This window comes from Oncorhynchus clarkii, chromosome 7 (genome assembly GCF_045791955.1).
Source record: "Oncorhynchus clarkii lewisi isolate Uvic-CL-2024 chromosome 7, UVic_Ocla_1.0, whole genome shotgun sequence".
NCBI lineage: Eukaryota > Metazoa > Chordata > Actinopteri > Salmoniformes > Salmonidae > Oncorhynchus > Oncorhynchus clarkii.
Window position 1 is genome coordinate 7064750 of NC_092153.1, and position 20000 is coordinate 7084749.

General features: G+C 47.6%; 1 protein-coding gene across 1 annotated transcript in view; it reads left to right on the plus strand.

The window, feature by feature from the left end:
• The first annotated feature begins 2099 nt into the window (after positions 1-2099).
• Positions 2100-20000, plus strand: part of LOC139412802 (fibronectin-like) — a 27950-nt gene continuing 10049 nt past the window's right edge. Inside the window, exons 1-15 of the mRNA XM_071159524.1 lie at positions 2100-2276; positions 3314-3457; positions 4839-4960; positions 6298-6466; positions 6641-6820; positions 7585-7713; positions 9662-9946; positions 10932-11210; positions 11430-11693; positions 12409-12672; positions 12947-13033; positions 13530-13721; positions 16514-16705; positions 16864-16953; positions 18518-18784. Coding sequence (XP_071015625.1) covers positions 2219-2276; positions 3314-3457; positions 4839-4960; positions 6298-6466; positions 6641-6820; positions 7585-7713; positions 9662-9946; positions 10932-11210; positions 11430-11693; positions 12409-12672; positions 12947-13033; positions 13530-13721; positions 16514-16705; positions 16864-16953; positions 18518-18784 — 2722 coding nt within the window. The 5' untranslated portion in view covers positions 2100-2218. The remainder of the gene's footprint in view (positions 2277-3313; positions 3458-4838; positions 4961-6297; positions 6467-6640; positions 6821-7584; positions 7714-9661; positions 9947-10931; positions 11211-11429; positions 11694-12408; positions 12673-12946; positions 13034-13529; positions 13722-16513; positions 16706-16863; positions 16954-18517; positions 18785-20000) is intronic.

Below are 20000 nucleotides of genomic sequence, written 5' to 3' on the forward strand. Positions count from 1 at the left end.
TCATTAAAACCCCTTGTCTCCTTCGTACCCCAGACCAGTACATCATTAAAACCCCTTGTCTCCTTCCTCCTCCAGACCAGTGCATCATTAAAACCCCTTGTCTCCTTCCTCCTCCAGACCAGTACATCATTAAAACCCCTTGTCTCCTTCCTACTCCAGACCAGTACATCATTAAAACCCCTTGTCTCCTCTCCTTCCTACCCCAGACCAGTACATCATTAAAACCCCTTGTCTCCTCTCCTTCCTCCAGACCAGTACATCATTAAAACCCCTTGTCTCCTTCGTACCCCAGACCAGTACATCATTAAAACCCCTTGTCTCCTTCTCCTCCAGACCAGTACACCATTAAAACCCCTTGTCTCCTTCCTCCTCCAGACCAGTACATCATTAAAACCCCTTGTCTCCTTCGTACCCCAGACCAGTACATCATTAAAACCCCTTGTCTCCTTCCTCCTCCAGACCAGTACATCATTAAAACCCCTTGTCTCCTTCGTACCCCAGACCAGTACATCATTAAAACCCCTTGTCTCCTTCCTCCTCCAGACCAGTACATCATTAAAACCCCTTGTTTCCTTCGTACCCCAGACCAGTACATCATTAAAACCCCTTGTCTCCTTCCTCCTCCAGACCAGTACATCATTAAAACCCCTTGTCTCCTTCCTCCTCCAGACCAGTGCATCATTAAAACCCCTTGTCTCCTTCCTACCCCAGACCAGTACATCATTAAAACCCCTTGTCTCCTTCCTACCCCAGACCAGTACATCATTAAAACCCCTTGTCTCCTTCCTACCCCAGACCAGTACATCATTAAAGCCCCTTGTCTCCTTCCTCCTCCAGACCAGTACATCATTAGAACCCCTTGTCTCCTCTCCTTCGTACCCCAGACCAGTACATCATTAAAACCCCTTGTCTCCTTCCTCCTCCAGACCAGTACATCATTAGAACCCCTTGTCTCCTCTCCTTCGTACCCCAGACCAGTACATCATTAAAACCCCTTGTCTCCTTCCTCCTCCAGACCAGTACATAATTAAAACCCCTTGTCTCCTTCCTCCTCCAGACCAGTACATAATTAAAACCCCTTGTCTCCTTCCTACCCCCAGACCAGTACATCATTAAAACCCCTTGTCCCCTCTCCTTCCTACCCCAGACCAGTACATCATTAAAACCCCTTGTCTCCTTCCTACCCCAGACCAGTACATCATTAAAACCCCTTGTCTCCTCTCCTTCCTCCTCCAGACCAGTACATCATTAAAACCCCTTGTCTCCTCTCCTTCCTACCCCAGACCAGTACATCATTAAAACCCCTTGTCTCCTTCCTTCCTCCAGACCAGTACATCATTAAAACCCCTTGTCTCCTTCGTACCCCAGACCAGTGCATCATTAAAACCCCTTGTCTCCTTCCTCCTCCAGACCAGTACATCATTAAAACCCCTTGTCTCCTTCGTACCCCAGACCAGTACATCATTAAAACCCCTTGTCTCCTCTCCTTCCTCCAGACCAGTACATCATTAAAACCCCTTGTCTCCTTCGTACCCCAGACCAGTACATCATTAAAACCCCTTGTCTCCTCTCCTTCGTACCCCAGACCAGTACATCATTAAAACCCCTTGTCTCCTTCCTCCAGACCAGTACATCATTAGAACCCCTTGTCTCCTCTCCTTCCTCCAGACCAGTACATCATTAAAACCCCTTGTCTCCTCTCCTTCCTACCCCAGACCAGTACATCATTAAAACCCCTTGTCTCCTCTCCTTCCTACCCCAGACCAGTACACCATTAAAACCCCTTGTCTCCTCTCCTTCCTCCAGACCAGTACATCATTAAAACCCCTTGTCTCCTCTCCTTCGTACCCCAGACCAGTACATCATTAAAACCCCTTGTCTCCTTCCTACCCCAGACCAGTACATCATTAAAACCCCTTGTCTCCTTCCTACCCCAGACCAGTACATCATTAAAACCCCTTGTCTCCTTCGTACCCCAGACCAGTACATCATTAAAGCCCCTTGTCTCCTTCCTCCTCCAGACCAGTACATCATTAAAACCCCTTGTCTCCTTCCTCCTCCAGACCAGTACATCATTAAAACCCCTTGTCTCCTTCCTCCTCCAGACCAGTACATCATTAAAACCCCTTGTCTCCTTCCTCCTCCAGACCAGTGCATTGTGGATGGGCTGACCTATGAGGTGAGCCAGACCTTCACCAAGCTCCATGACCAGGGCTACATGATGAATTGCACCTGCTATGGACAGGGACGCGGGCGCTGGAAGTGCGATGCCATCGGTGAGTTTCTCTCTGGTTTCTCTTCAGAGCTTCAATAAAGCCTTATCACACCTCTGGCCCGTTCTATCCAAGAGGAGGCTGAAATTCTAAAGAGATCTTTGGCAGCAGGAATTTGAATCACTTTCCTTCCCCTCCTCTCTCTCTCTGTCTCTCTCCCCGCCTCTCTCTCTCTCTGTCTCTCTCTCCCCTCCTCTCTCTGTCTGTCTCTCTCTCCCCTCCTCTCTCTGTCTCTCTCTCTCTCCCCTCCTATCTCTCTCTCTGTCTCTCTCTCTCTCCCCGCCTCTCTCTCTCTCTGTCTCTCTCTCTCCTCCTCTCTCTGTCTCTCTCTGTCTCTCTCTCTCTCCCCTCCTCTCTCTGTCTCTCTCTGTCTCTCTCTCTCTCCCCTCCTCTCTCTGTCTCTCTCTGTCTCTCTCTCCCCTCCTCTCTCTCTCTCTCTCTCTGTCTCTCTCTCCCCTCCTCTCCCTCTCTCTGTCTCTCTCTGTCTCTCTCTCCCCTCCTCTCTCTCTCTCTCTCCCCTCCTCTGTCTATCTCTGTCTCTCTCTCCCCTCCTCTCTCTGTCTCTCTCTCCCCTCCTCTCTCTCTCCCTCTCTCTGTCTCTCTCTCCCCTCCTCTGTCTCTCTCTGTCTCTGTCTCTCTCTGTCTCTCTCTCCCTCCTCTCTCTCTCCCTCTCTCTGTCTCTCTCTCCCCTCCTCTCTCTCCATTTAATTTAAATGTAAGGGCTTTATTGGCCTGGGAAACATATGTTTACATTGCTAAAGCAAGTGAAATAGATAATACATGTACAGTAAACATTACACTCACAAAAGTTACAAAGGAATAAAGACATTACAACTGTCATATTATGTGAAAATAGTTAAAGTACAAAAGGGAAAATAAATAAACATAAATATAGGTTGTATTTACAATGGTGTTTGTTCTTCACTGGTTGCCCTTTTCTTTTGGAAACAGGTCACAAATCTTGCTGCTGTGATGTCACACTGTGGTATTTCACCCAGTAGATATGGGAGTTTATCTCTCTCCTCTCTCTCTCCCTCCAGACCAGTGCCAGGAGCCTGAGAGCAGGGCGTTCTATCAGATTGGAGAGACCTGGGACAAAACCATCCACCAAGTCCTCTACCGCTGCTATTGCTATGGAAACGGTATTGGTGAGATGAGCTGCGAGCCACAGCAGACCTTCCCAGGTAAGGAGAGAAGTCTGATTGGCTAACAGAAGTGTGACCAGTGAAGCATAAGTGGAACTGTCTGAGTGTGTCCTCTGGGCAGATAACCCAGGTCAGGGCTGTCTTCAGTGGGGTGTTGACATTACCCCTCCCTCGCCGTCTATGCCCACCCCCTTCTCTTTACGCTTGGGACACCTGCTGGGAGTTAATCGTTGTTAGCTCTTCTTTTTAACTCTCCCATTCACTCCCTCCTTTAAATACCCTCCATCCCCCCTCTATCGAAAGGCCCTTTCAAATTAAACGAGGGGGTGGTGTGTCACCCCTTCACCACCTCTGCAGGGAGGGGGGAGGGGACTGCTAAACGTTGATGTGGAGCAAATGGAGAGGGTTGCGTCCATCCACCTTTCTCGCCCCCCTCCCTCCGTGGGTCTTTGTAGTTTCGGAGGTCTTTGTTGGCTCTCCCCTACTGAGAGGCTGAGTATTGTTGTTCTACCCAGCTGGGCAGGGAGGGCCGAGAGGTTGGGGGACTTAATTACCTGCGCACACTTCCTGTCTCTCTCTCAATCCACTGGGTGGTAACACGCTTTGGGTGAAACAGTCCCAACTCCACCTCCTAAGAGGCCCCTCACAGCACTGGCTCGTCCTGCACTGAGCCAGTGCTCTATAGGTGACGGTGTCAATCAGAAAAGCTCAGCTGAGCTGTGTTCAGACCACACCAACCAGGAGTTACCAACTGGCCACTTTGATGCAGTGTTCTGAAACACTTTGACCCCAGTCTAAGTTCTGAATCCTGCACCCTGTTATCCTGCCCTAGTTTTCCCATGTGGCCTGTTACAGATACAGAGGAATAAATGTATGTTTTGATTGTTTAGAGTTATGTTTGGTGCAGGCCAGGGACCTTAAGAGTGCAGGTCAAATGACTCCTTGCTGTTGCTGCGAGTTGCTCACCTGTGACAGGGAGGTGTTTGTATGTATGGTGTGTGTGAGTGAATGTGAGTGAGTGGGGGTGGACATATTGCCCTGGTGCGATTTCAGACACTGAAGACACCTAGTGATTTACAGGCCCAGTGGGTGTCATAGTTGGTTGAGACCAGAGAGTGGAGCGACTTCTGGTTCGGACTAGTTTCCATCCAAGCCACTGTACTGACAAGTTAGTCTAGGACCTTTTTTGGTCACACCAGGTCTGTCTGGTGTGAACAGTGAACCAATTGACACTGAAAAGCGAATGTGACTTTTAACAATTGTGTGTTTATTTACAGAACCTTAATATAAAGTTGTTCAAGGAGAATACGTAGCATTTGTTCAGTACCATCTTGTCTGTGACATTTGGCTTGATCGTAGACTACAGACTTCTAATAAAAGATACTCTCTCTTCTTCCTCCTCCTCCTCCTCTCTCCCCAGGTGGCCACCGCCCAGTCCAGGTGATTATCACAGAGGCAGGGAAGCAGCCTGACTCCCACCCCATCCAGTGGAACGCCCCAGCCTCCTCACACATCACCCAGTATATCCTCAAGTGGAGAGTGGTAAGTGGCTCTCTACTGCTCATCCTAGACACTGGTCATTGGTGGTAGTGCAGCCACACTATTTTATTTAACCAGGCAAATCAGTTAAGAATAAAGTCTTATTTACAGTGACGGCCTACCCCTTCACAGCGCTCGGCCAAGTGTGCACCGCCCTATGGGACTCCCGATCCCGACCAGTTGTGATACAGCCCAGGATCAAACCTGAGTCTGTCATGACGCCTCTAGCACTGCGAGGCAGTGCCTTAGACCGCTGCACCACTCGATAGCCCTTGAAGCCCTATGCCACTAGAGGTGGACTGACTGTCTCATAGGAAGCAGTACCACAAGAGTTGAACATACTCTCTTGAAGTATACCTGTTTTTAATTATCCGATATCCAAAGTGGAAACAAGTTATTCCAGGTACTGTTTTTCACATGACGTTCTTTAAAAAAAATCCTGAATCACTTGAAGTGGATGTTCCTATTCCATTCCTGAAAGTGTTGCTGAAAAGTAATGAGTAAACCAGTGCCCAAACAGGAGGTTGCAACATTTAGTTGTCTGTGTGTCAACTCTGAAGAAGAGGACAGGTTTTGAGCACAGAAAAACAAGGTTGTGGGGGGGTTCTTGAACTCGCCTGAAAAACACACTCACATACACATAGATCCAAATGATATCGGACGGTCACAAACCACCCTCAACATCCAGCTACAGTACAAATGCTGTGTGTTTCTCTCCTAAAGGAAAAATCCAGTTTCCTCTCATCTCACACTCTCTCTGAAGAGGCCCTGATCTGCCAAGCTGTTACCCCTTATTCCATTCAAACATATTTCCTGCTAAGTGGTAGTGGTTTGTATGTTTTGGATGGGGGTCCTCTATTCCTTCTCTCTTTCTCTCTTTCTCTCTTTCTCTCTTTCTCTCTTTCGCTCTCGCTCTCTCTCGTTGTGAAGAATCTGTAGTTTTCCGATCGTCCCAAGCCAAGTTGAATGTCCCCAGAAGCAGGGAGGGGCAAAGAGACAGGGTGCCAGAGAGTCAATGCCAGTGACCACATTGGCCATAGGCTGGGCTTGGAGAGAGTGTTGGAATGAGTCTTAGTAGTGCAGACTGTAAATGTTGCCCACCGTTTTTCATTCCATATCATCTCATTCATTCATAGTCCTGACACTGTAGGTTAAATATATATATATATATATTTGTACCCATTTGTATCTGAAGTAATGTGTGTGTATATATATATACAGTACGTCAGATAGAAATGGGTTCGTATCACCATGATGTATTCAGCACTTTGACCCTTGCTATCTTTGAAGTTCACTCCCTGACCTCTCCCTTCTGTTCTCTGCCCTTTGACCCCTGGTAGAAAAACACCCGCGCCCCCTGGAGAGAGGCCACCATCCCAGGTAACCTGAACTCGTACACCATCGCTGGTCTGCGGCCAGGTATTACCTATGAGGGTCAGCTGATCAGCATCCTGCGCTATGGACGCCGCGAGGTCACCCGCTTTGACTTCACCACCACCTACGGCTCCCGTAAGTCTCCCAACTGGGTGTGTTTTGGGTGTATTACTGTTACACCGACCATTGATTCCACTGTGTCCGTCTCTTTGGTTCCTCTATATAGCTACACTTTCACAAGCCTGTCTCTTTTTCTCTCCTACAAATCTTAATGAAGTCTTATTAATGTGTTATCCCCCCCTTGTCCAGTTGGGGTGACCTCTGAGGGTGAGACGACCCAGCCTCCTCCTGTGGTGGACACGTCTGAGTCGGTGACAGAGATCACGTCCAGTAGCTTCATCATCTCCTGGGTGTCAGCCTCCGACACCGTGTCAGGCTTCAGAGTGGAGTATGAGCTGAGTGAGGACGGAGCCAAACCGCAGGTCCTGGGTGAGTAGCTCCAACATTTACTGGACTAACTCCTGCAGCATAGACCATCCAGAAGAGTTTTCCAGTTTATTCCAGTCTTACTCCTGCAGCATAGACCATCCAGAAGAGTTTTCCAGTTTATTCCAGTCTTACTCCTGCAGCATAGACCATCCAGAAGAGTTTTCCAGTTTATTCCGGTCTTACTCCTGCAGTATAGACCATCCAGAAGAGTTTTCCAGTTTATTCCGGTCTTACTCCTGCAGCATAGACCATCCAGAATAGTTTCCCAGTTTATTCCAGTCTTACTCCTGCAGTATAGACCATCCAGAAGAGTTTTCCAGTTTATTCCAGTCTTACTCCTGCAGCATAGACCATCCAGAAGAGTTTTCCAGTTTATTCCGGTCTCACTCCTGCAGCCTAGACCATCCAGAAGAGTTTTCCAGTTTATTCCAGTCTTACTCCTGCAGTATAGACCATCCAGAAGAGTTTTCCAGTTTATTCCAGTCTTACTCCTGCAGCATAGACCATCCAGAAGAGTTTTCCAGTTTATTCCAGTCTTACTCCTGCAGTATAGACCATCCAGAAGAGTTTTCCAGTTTATTCCAGTCTTACTCCTGCAGTATAGACCATCCAGAAGAGTTTTCCAGTTTATTCCAGTCTTACTCCTGCAGTATAGACCATTATTTTATTGGTTAGTTGGTTGATTGGTTAATGTGTTAATTGGTTACTAGCCTGATTGGTTGATTGATGTTTTAATTGATTGATTGATTGTCTCTGTCCATCAGACCTGCCCCGTACCACCACCTCTGTGAGCATCAGTGACCTCCTGCCTGGCCGTAGATACAACGTCAACGTGTATGAGGTTTCCCCTCAGGGAGAACCCACCCTCATCCTCACCACCTCTCAGACCACAGGTATTATACCAGCTTTCACACACCCTTCATCACCGTTACTCTTTATCCCTTTTACCCTTCATAACCCTCACCCTTCATAACCCTCACCCTTCATCACTGTTACTCTTCATCCCTTTTACCCTTCATAACCCTCACCCTTCATCACCGTTACTCTTCATCCCCTTAACCTTCATAACCCTCACCCTTCATCACCGTTACTCTTCATCCCCTTAACCTTCATAACCCTCACCCTTCATCACCGTTACTCTTCATCCCTTTTACCCTTCATCACTGTTACTCTTCATCCCCTTAACCTTCATAACCCTCACCCTTCATCACCGTTACTCTTCATCCCCTTTACCCTTCATCACCCTCACCTTTCATCACCCTCACCTTTCATCACCCTCACCTTTCATCACCCTCACCCTTCATAACCCTCACCTTTCATCCCCTTTACCCTTCATAACCCTCACCTTTCATCACCATCACCCTTCATCACCCTCACCTTTCATCACCCTCACCCTTCATAACCCTCACCTTTCATCATCCTCACCTTTCATAACCCTCACCTTTCTTCCCTTTTACCCTTCATAACCCTCACCCTTCATAACCCTCACCCTTCATCACTGTTACTCTTCATCCCCTTAACCTTCATAACCCTCACCCTTCATCACCGTTACTCTTCATCCCCTTAACCTTCATAACCCTCACCCTTCATAACCCTCACCCTTCATCACCCTCACCTTTCATCACCCTCACCTTTCATCACCCTCACCTTTCATCACCCTCACCCTTCATAACCCTCACCTTTCATCCCCTTTACCCTTCATAACCCTCACCTTTCATCACCATCACCCTCACCTTTCATCACCCTCACCCTTCATAACCCTCACCTTTCATCACCCTCACCCTTCATAACCCTCACCTTTCATCCCCTTTACCCTTCATAACCCTCACCATTCATCACCCTCACCCTTCATCACCCTCACCTTTCATCACCCTCGCCCTTCATAACCCTCACCCTTCATAACCCTCACCCTTCATAACCCTCACCTTTCATCACCCTCACCCTTCAAAACCCTCACCTTTCATAACCCTCACCTTTCATCCCCTTTACCCTTCATAACCCTCACCTTTCATCACCCTCACCCTTCATCACCCTCACCTTTCATCACCCTCACCTTTCATCACCCTCACCTTTCATCACCCTCACCTTTCATCACCCTCACCTTTCATAACCCTCACCTTTCATCCCCTTTACCCTTCATAACCCTCACCTTTCATCACCCTCACCCTTCATAACCCTCACCTTTCATCCCCTTTACCCTTCATAACCCTCACCTTTCATCACCCTCACCCTTCATAACCCTCACCTTTCATCACCCTCACCCTTCATCATCATAATTCACTCTCTGACAGGAATACATTGACCTCTTCTCTTCTCTAATCTAATTATTTTTTATTTCTACTGCACATTCTTCCACTGCAAATCTACCATTCCAGTGTTTTACTTGCTATATTGTATTTACTTCGCCATCATGGCCTTTTTTTGCCTTCGTATATAGACTTATGTTTCTACTGTATTATTGACTGTATGTTTGTTTTACTCCATGTGTAACTCTGTGTTGTTGTATGTGTCGAACTGCTTTGCTTTATCTTGGCCAGGTCGCAATTGTAAATGAGAACTTGTTCTCAACTGGCCTACCTGGTTAAATAAAGGTGTTCTCAACTGGCCTACCTGGTTAAATAAAGGTGTTCTCAACTGGCCTACCTGGTTAAATAAAGGTGTTCTCAACTGGCCTACCTGGTTAAATAAAGGTGTTCTCAACTGGCCTACCTGGTTAAATAAAGGTGTTCTCAACTGGCCTACCTGGTTAAATAAAGGTGTTCTCAACTGGCCTACCTGGTTAAATAAAGGTGAAATAAAAGATAAATAAATAAAAATCCAGTGCCCCTTATCCCCCCTCAGCTCCTGATGCCCCTGCTGAACATCAGATCAACCAGGTGGGAGAAACCTCTATCTCCATCAGCTGGTCCAAGCCCCAGGCCCCCATCACAGGCTACCGTTTGGTCTTCACCCCGTCAGTAGAGGGCAGCAGCACCGAGCTCATCCTCCCAGACACTGAGACATCCGTGACCCTGGTTGACCTTCGACCTGGCCTGCTCTACAACATCAGCATTTACGCTGTGGAGGAGAACCAGGAGAGCGAGCCCATCTTCATCCAGGTCAACACGGCCGGAGAGCCAGCACCAGGTAGAGAACTGGACAGCATACAGAACAACAGAACCAAACATGACCCTAACCCTCTAACCATAAACACAACATCAGACTTGACTTACTTGACTTCAGCCCATGGCTCCTATAAGGAGCATAGGCCATTGACCAATGTCCTCCAGTTGAATTGGCTTGCAGTCATTTCTACCTCAGACTTGGTTTGAACTGACTTTGAGTTGATTTTGGCATGCACTTTATCACCCTTCCAACATTAGAATCAATCATTTCCTATACAGCTACATTCCTATTCAAAGGGTTCTCCTATGGGGACAGCCGTAGAACCCTTTTAGGTTCTAGATCGCATCTTTTCTTCTGAGAGTGTTGGCCCCAGGCAGTAAAATTATAGTTTGAAGCCATGGAGCCATTTCATTGTACCTTCTAGGGGAGTGCTTCTGTCTCTCTCTCTCTCTCTCGGGTGGAGTCAGTCCCTGCTGTGAGTGACAGTTGGTAGAGTGTGAGCTTGGAGGAGCCTAGGGCTCTGGGCTAGCCATGTAGGGCCAGATGGAACCTGGGGTAGGGTTTCTCCTCTGTTTGGTTCTGGACTGGGCCTGTCAGACTGGTTCTCTCACCTCCCTCACTGATATAAGTACTTTCACATGAGAAAGATACAGACTCACACACTTGCACGGGCACAGACACACACATAAAGAAACAACACACACACTCGCTATCTGGGTCATTCTTGTTGATGTCTTATCCTCCCTTCAGCTCTAAATCCTTCTCATCTTGACAGCAGAGTTTCTCCATTTTCAATTTCCTGTCTGGCATTGTCTTTTCAACTTCCTCTCAGCTGGTAAAGTAGAAGTATGTTTCACATTACAATCCAACACTGACCTTAGATCAGCGTATAGTTTCAACTTCATCTGAATCCTTCTTTCTTGCACCGCAACACAAGGCAATAGGCCATCAACACACAAGATGACCTCAGTCAACTCACGGACCACTTCCTACTTCCTGTCCACAGAGGAAGTCCGCTCCCCGACCGACCTTCAGTTCTACGAGGTGTCTGACGTGAAAATCTACATCACCTGGACCGGCCCTCCCAGCGAGGTGTCGGGTTACCGCGTGACCTTCGCCCCCGTTACCCCCGGTGACACGCCCCAGAGGCCCCTGCAGCTGCCCATGACGGCCAACACGTACGCAGAGATCACCCACCTGCAGCCCGGAACCCTGTACCGCTTCAACATCTACGCCATCAACGGAGGAGTGGAGAGCGAGCCGCTGACGGGAGAGAGAGCCACCAGTGAGTATACATGTGCAGACACTAACAGCGTGTTGAGGGGATCCGTTTGAGTAAGTCGAGGTGCATCGCGTTCTAAGTCGTTACTCTATGTGAGAAGGTTTGGTAGATCAGTGATGCTGAGCAGTCCGACTGCAGTGTCGTCCATTTCAAACCTGCAGATAGACTGAGATTCTCATAGATATACTGTGGTTGAACCCCTACGTGTGTTACCCCTGTCAGAGCCCGACGCCCCCACCAACCTGCGTTTCACTGACATCGGCGAGGACAGTGTGATAGTGATCTGGGAGGCTCCCAGGGCTAGCATCAGCGGCTACCGTCTGTTCCTGAGCGTGGAAGGCTCCAGCCCAACCCAGAAGAGAATCCCCGGCGGTCAGACCCAGTTCCCTCTGCGAGGCCTCCGCCCCGACACAGACTACACCGTCAAACTGCACTCTGAGCAGGAGAACGTGTTGAGTGAGGAAGTCAATGGCATCTTCACCACCTGTGAGTACTGTAGTCTTCTGTTGAGGACTGTAGTCTTCTGTTGAGGACTGTAGTCTTCTGTTGAGGACTGTAGTCTTCTGTTGAGTACTGTAGTCTTCTGTTGAGTACTGTAGTCTTCTGTTGAGTACTGTCGTCTTCTGTTCTGCTGAGCTTGTGGCAAGGTGTTTAAATGTTATTGATCAATTCAACTCCAGATTTGAGTTTATTTTAATTATGAAGCAGAAAAAAGAAAAAACACTGATGTTATATTCTCTCCACCCCCCTCTGTCTCTCCACCCCCCTCTGTCTCTCCACCCCCCTCTGTCTCTCTCCACACCCCTCTCTCTCTCCACCCCCCTCTGTCTCTCTCCACACCCCCTCTGTCTCTCTCCACACCCCCTCTGTCTCTCTCCACACCCCCTCTGTCTCTCTCCACCCCCCTCTCTCTCTCCACCCCCCTCTCTCTCTCCACCCCCCTCTCTCTCTCCACTCCCCTCTCTCTCTCCACCCCCCTCTCTCTTTCCACCCCCCTCTGTCTCTCTCCACCCCCCTCTCTCTGTCTCTCTCCACCCCCCCCCTCTGTCTCTCTCCACCCCCCTCTCTCTCTCTCTCCACCACCTCTGTCTCTCTCCACCTCCCCCATCTCTCTCTCTTTTTTTCTGTTTCTCTTTCTCTCTCTCCCTCTTTTGCTGTCTCTCACTCCCCCTCTCTCTCACTCTCTCTCTCCTCCCCTCAGCCCCAAAGATGGGTAATGCCCCTCGCTTCACCACTGATGTGACCGACACCTCCATCATCATCTCCTGGACCCCGGTCAGCAGGTTCAGCTTCAGGTTGTCTGTGAGACCCAGTCAGGGAGGAGAGTCACCCAGGGATGTGACCTCTGACTCAGGAAGTATCTCTGTGTCAGGCCTGACCCCTGGGACTGAGTACACTTACAGTGTACAGCCCATTATCAACGGACGTGACCGCGGCAACCCCATCACTAAAAACGTTGTCACTCGTAAGTAACCAAGAAAGAGAGAGAGACTCCGGTCAACAATTTATTTTATTGAGGTCAGAATGCCTTTTTCCAAGGAAGACGTGTTGTTGCTGCAGGCATTTTGGGGTAAAAAACTAATCTATATAGATTTTGTACAGTTAGGGAGTAATGAGTTGTTTTAGGTTTCTGCAGTCATTTTACTTTAACCATGTAAGGTAGTCTGTGTTTTTTTTAAATGTGCCACAGGGTGTTCTTTTACCACGTATAGACTTAAGTGATGTTTCTTCCCCTCCAGAACTGTCTCCCCCCACTGACCTCAGTACGCAGTCCAACGCGGACACGGGTGAGCTGACTGTCCTGTGGGGCGGCGCCAACACGCCAGGTAAATATTGACTCTGCTCCCTCCTACAGCCCACACCACCGACACACTGCCCAAGGCCCAGGATCCAGGACAGGCTCACTGTGGCTCTGGATCACTCTGTCTGGACCTTGTCTTTCCTCAGAACGTTGTGCCAGCAGGAACAAGGCTTCTCTCTGTCGGTGTCTCTGTCTCTCTCTCTCTTTTGAATGGTTACAAGTACGTCCATGAAATCCTGGCAGATCTAAGTTGGTTAACTCGGCTGCTCACTTCCCTGTCTCCTCTGCCCTCCTGTCCCCTCCCCCAACAGACCCTGGCCATGACCCCACTCTCTGAGGTTGTCTCAGGGGGAGATGGGATATGCAAAAACACATTTCCAATTCACACATGCGTATAATTCGTACTTGTACATATATGAAATACAAGCACCCACCAAATTATAATTGTATTATTGTTATTGGGATGATTATTGTTATTTGGGTTGTTGTTGTTGTTATTATTATTATTATTATTATTACAGACATCACAGGCTACAGAGTGACATGCACCCCGACCAATGGGAAGCGAGGAAACTCCCTGGAGGAGTTAGTCCAGCCGGTCCAGAACCAGTTAATCCTGGAGAACCTGAGTCCAGGAGTGGAGTACAACGTCTCTGTCTACACTGTCAAAGACAACCTGGAGAGTGTCCCTGTGTCCACCACTGTCACCCAAGGTAGGACTGGCTGTCTCACCCAGCTACACACAGCTGATTTCAGATCAGTGGACCTGAGCATGGGCTGAGGTTGAGCTGTGCTGTGTTGAAGGGTTAGACTGATTCTGGATCAGGTAGTGTCTGTTTGCTGTGGAGCTGGTGGTTCTGTTGCTCCGACAGATAGAAAGACACACAAAAATATAAACACACACACAGATTCAACACATAAACACAGACACAGATTAAACACAAACACACACACACACACACACAGACACACAGACAGATTCAACACAAACACACACACACACACACACACACACACACACACACACACACACACACACACACAGGGATACAACACATAAACACACACACACACACAGACAGATTCAACACAAACACGCACACACACACACACACACAGGGATACAACACATTAAACACAGATTCAACACAAACACACACACACAGATACACACATTCAATGGTTTTGTCTTCGCTATTGGTTGATTTTAAGGGGAGTGTTTGAATGTGTGTGTGTGTTCACTATGGTGTGTTGCACACCTCTGTGTGTGTGTGTGTGTGCGTGTGTGAGTTTATTGGATAGCTTTCCTTCTCAATCCGTGGCCAGGAAAGGTTGAAGTACGATTGGATACTTCTGCCACCCCTTCTTATATTCACCGTTCCCAACTCCGATGTATTCCCATCTCACACTCCGGTACCTGGACAGGCCCAACTTCCCCCTCCCAGTCTGGCTTCTCTCTGAAGTACGGAATCTCCCTGCCAGCAAAACACACTGTCACGGCTGATCACGCTGAAAGCACTTTTCACTGAAGGATAATTCCTAAAAATCACTCTTAATTTCAGTACAAATCCCCAGTTGTTCATTCTGAATTACCATTGCAGTACATGTTTGTCTTTTGTCCGTTGTGATGCCTCAATTGCACACTGTCCAGGCTAACATGGTCATTGGCTGAACTGTGATTATGTTCCATGGCTGTTTGTTTGTAAGATATGCATGGAGAAGGTAGAGCTCTTAATTCATTGAGGATATCAGTTGAATATGCCGGTTGAAAAACCATTTCTCTGAAAACCCATGAGCATCCTTTCCTGTCATTGATCTAGTCAACGTAATTTATGGGTCTGATAATCTAATTCTTACCAGCATGGCTACTGTTGTTCTGCTACAGGGTGTTGTGCTGTCTGTCCCACTGTGTATGGCTATGCATCACCAGGAACGTTCATTCATCTGCTTTGATTCTGTCTGTCTGCTATGGTTTCTGTGTCTGTATGTCTTATTCTGCCTGCGCCTCGCTCTGCACTCAAACCTCTCAGACGTGCCCAAGCTAAACGACCTGGACTTTGTTGACGTCACCGACACCACTGTGGGCCTGCGCTGGACCGCCCTGGTAAACGTCACCGCCATCACCAGTTACCGGGTAACGGTTATGGCATCGGGCGAGAGTTTGCCCATCATCATGGATACGGTGGACTCGTCGACGGGCCATTATACGGTGCGCGGGCTGGAGCCCGGTGTGGATTATGACATCAGTGTCACTACGATAACGGAGGAAGGGGAGAGCGAGCCGGCCACACGCAGAACGCAAACCCAGACTGGTGATTTGAACCTTCAACTTTACAAGGGGAGGTGGTCGTTAGACAGGGTGGGTGGGTGGGCTATGAGAGAGGCTAAATACTGAATATACTGCCTCACAAACCTTACATACTCACCTTACATACTCACCATGTTGTAGATATATTCTCTGATCGTAGCAGTAATGTCATTGTTGATTGCGTCCAGGTTTTTCTTTCATACGTGCCATGCTCTCTAATGTGTCCTCTCTTGTCTGGTTGACTTGTCCCATCTGGACATGCCACAGAAGGCCTGGAGGTAACTGTGTGGAGCTCCCCTCTCCTTGGCATGCTCTTATATTACTTCTCATTGTAAATACCTGTTGGTTATGCTTTACTTTACAGTCAGCTATGCATTACATGGTCAGATGGTAATAACCTGGTCATTACGTGGTCAGATGGTAATAACCTGGTCATTACCTGGTTAGATGGTAATAACCTGGTCATTACCTGGTCAGGTGGTAATAACCTGGTCATTACCTGGTCAGATGGTAATAACCTGGCCATTACCTGGTCAGATGGTAATAACCTGGTCATTACCTGGTCAGATGGTAATAACCTGGTCATTACCTGGTCAGATGGTAATAACCTGGTCATTACCTGGTCAGATGGTAATAACCTGGTCATTACCTGGTCAGATGGTAATAACCTGGTCATTACTTGGTCAGGTGGTAATAACCTGGTCATTACCTGGTCAGATGGTAATAACCTGGTCATTACCTGGTCAGATGGTATTAACCTGGTCATTACCTGGTCAGATGGTAATAACCTGGTCATTACCTGGTCAGGTGGTAATAACCTGGCCATTACCTGGTCAGATGGTAATAACCTGGTCATTACCTGGTCAGATGGTAATAACCTGGTCATTACCTGGTCAGATGGTAATAACCTGGTCATTACCTGGTCAGATGGTAATAACCTGGTCATTACCTGGTCAGATGGTAATAACCTGGTCATTACCTGGTCAGATGGTAATAACCTGGTCATTACCTGGTCAGATGGTAATAACCTGGTCATTGCATGTTAAAATTGTCATAAAATAATGAATCATTATCAAATACTTTAATTTTGGTCTTCTTGGGAATAGAAGCAATCAAGTTAAATTCGTTAAAGGTATCTATTGTTACCACATAATTTCCTAGTTAGTATCCTAATTATCGCACCCTCTCCCACCCCAGCCGTCCCCGCCCCCACCAACCTGAACTTTGGAGGGGTGGGCCCCGATCACATGAGGGTCAGCTGGACTGTCCCCAACGTCCCCACGCCCAGTGACATCACACGCTTCGTCATCCGCTTCCACCCCAGCAGCAACGACGACGATGTCAAGGAGCTCAACGTGGGCGGAGCCACCAACACCTTCCTGCTGCAGAGTGAGTGACATCATCATGACCTATGACTTACCCCTGAACTAAATAGAACAGTATTATTACCATTGTGTCATACACCTCACTGGTTCATGCAGTGTGTTGTGGCGTCGGACTAACTAGGAGGTAACTAACAAGTGTTTTCCTGTCCATCTCTCCTCCAGACCTGCTGCCCAACACAGAGTACAGGGTGAGCGTGGTGTGTGTTTACGAGGAGAGAGAAAGTGCACCAGTCACTGGCACTCAGAGAACAAGTGAGTATGGACAGACACAGGACAGTTTGTCAGGCTAAATGTCTTCAAAAGAGAGATAAACGCACATGTATTTTTGCACAAATAGTAAATTATATGTATGCATACAGGATGTAGTCAGTGATGTGTAAGCCTACAGGATGTAGTCAGTGATATGTATGCCTACAGGATGTAGTCAGTGATATGTATGCCTACAGGATGTAGTCAGTGATGTGTATGCCTACAGGATGTAGTCAGTGATATGTATGCCTACAGGATGTAGTCAGTGATATGTATGCATACAGGATGTAGTAAGTGATATGTATGCCAACAGGATGTAGTAAGTGATATGTATGCTTACAGGATGTAGTAAGTGAAATGTATGCATACAGGATGTAGTAAGTGAAATGTATGCATACAGGATGTAGTAAGTGATATGTATTCCTACAGGATGTAGTAAGTGATATGTATGCATACAGGATGTAGTAAGTGATGTGTATGCCTACAGGATGTAGTAAGTGATATGTATGCATACAGGATGTAGTAAGTGATATGTATGCATACAGGATGTGATATGTATGCCTACAGGATGTAGTAAGTGATATGTATGCATACAGGATGTGATATGTATGCCTACAGGATGTAGTAAGTGACATGTATGCATACAGGATGTGATATGTATGCCTACAGGATGTAGTAACTGACATGTATGCCTACAGGATGTAGTAAGTGATGTGTATGCCTACAGGATGTAGTAAGTGATATGTATGCCTACAGGATGTAGTAAGTGATGTGTATGCCTACAGGATGTAGTCAGTGATGTGTAAGCCTACAGGATGTAGTCAGTGATATGTATGCATACAGGATGTAGTCAGTGATGTGTAAGCCTACAGGATGTAGTCAGTGATATGTATGCCTACAGGATGTAGTCAGTGATATGTATGCCTACAGGATGTAGTCAGTGATGTGTATGCCTACAGGATGTAGTCAGTGATATGTATGCCTACAGGATGTAGTCAGTGATATGTATGCATACAGGATGTAGTAAGTGATATGTATGCCAACAGGATGTAGTAAGTGATATGTATGCTTACAGGATGTAGTAAGTGAAATGTATGCATACAGGATGTAGTAAGTGAAATGTATGCATACAGGATGTAGTAAGTGATATGTATTCCTACAGGATGTAGTAAGTGATATGTATGCATACAGGATGTAGTAAGTGATGTGTATGCCTACAGGATGTAGTAAGTGATATGTATGCATACAGGATGTAGTAAGTGATATGTATGCATACAGGATGTGATATGTATGCCTACAGGATGTAGTAAGTGATATGTATGCATACAGGATGTGATATGTATGCCTACAGGATGTAGTAAGTGACATGTATGCATACAGGATGTGATATGTATGCCTACAGGATGTAGTAACTGACATGTATGCCTACAGGATGTAGTAAGTGATGTGTATGCCTACAGGATGTAGTAAGTGATATGTATGCCTACAGGATGTAGTAAGTGATGTGTATGCCTACAGCGTGTGTATCATGTAGATCATGGCTGTGTGTCTCTCTTCTCCTCCGTAGCCCTGGACTCTCCCACTGGCCTGGACTTTGCTGACGTCCTGACCAACTCCTTCACCATCCACTGGCTGGCCCCCGGCGCCGTGATCACCGGCTACCGTATCCATTACCAGATGACCAGCGGAGGCAGGGCCAAGGACGAGAGACTGCCCCCGACCAGGAGCCACTTCACCCTGACTGGCCTGGCTCCCGAGACAGAGTACAATGTTGAGGTCTACGCTGTCAGCGGGAACCAGGAGAGTCTGCCTCTCACTGGCACTCAGGCTACTAGTGAGTAGTATTGACTGGTTTCATTTTTGAATTAACCTTTATTTAACTAGGCAAGTCAGTTAAGAAAAAAACGTATTTACAATGACGGCCTACCCCGGCCAAACCCAGACCCAGACAATGCTGAGTGAGTTGTGCGCCGCCCTATCGGACTCCCAATCACAGCCGGTTGTGATACAGCCTCATGTCTCTGTCTTTTTCTGTTATCGTTCTACGCTTTCAGTCTCTCGCTCTGTCTGTCTGTCACTCGCTCTCTGTCTGTCTGTCTTTCTCACTCACTCTCTCTCTCTCTTACTCTCTCTCACTCTCTGTCGGTCTGTCCGTCTCTGTCTGTCTCGCTCGCTCTCTGTCTGTCTCTCTTTGTCTGTCTGTCTCTCTCTTTCTCTGTCTCTCTCTGTCTCGCTCTGTCTCTCTCTCTGTCTCTCTCTCTCGCTCTCTGTCGGTCTGTCTGTCTGTCTCTCTGTCTGTCTGTCTCGCTCGCTCTCTGTCTGCCTTTCTGTCTAGCTCTCTCGCTCTCTGTCTGTCTCTGTCTGTCTGTCTGTCTCTCTCCCCCCTCCTCTTCATCCTCCCTTCTCTTTGTTCTTCCTAATCTGTCTAGTCTTATTTCCTGATCTCCTCTCTCTGTCTAGCTCTCTTTGTCTGTCTGTCTCTCTCTCTCTGTCTGTCTCTCTCCCCCCTCCTCTTCATCCTCCCTTCTCTTTGTTCTTCCTAATCTGTCTGGTCTTATTTCCTGATCTCCTCTCTCTGTCTGTCTGTCTCTCTCTCTCTGTCTGTCTCTCTCTCTCTGTCTGTCTCTCTCTCTCTGTCTGTCTCTCTCCTCCTCCTCTTCATCCTCCCTTCTCTTTGTTCTTCCTAATCTGTCTAGTCTTATTTCCTGATCTCCTCTCTCTGTCTGTCTCTCTGTCTCTCTGTCTGTCTCTCTTTGTCTGTCTGTCTCTCTCTCTCCTCCTCTTCATCCTCCCTTCTCTTTGTTCTTCCTAATCTGTCTGGTCTTATTTCCTGATCTCCTCTCTCTGTCTGTCTCTCTCTCTGTCTGTCTCTCTTTGTCTGTCTGTCTCTCTCTGTCTGTCTGTCTCTCTCCCCCCTCCTCTTCATCCTCCCTTCTCTATGTTCTTCCTAATCTGTCTAGTCTTATTTCCTGATCTCCTCTCTCTGTCTGTCTCTCTCTCTGTCTGTCTCTCTTTGTCTGTCTGTCTCTCTCTGTCTGTCTGTCTCTCTC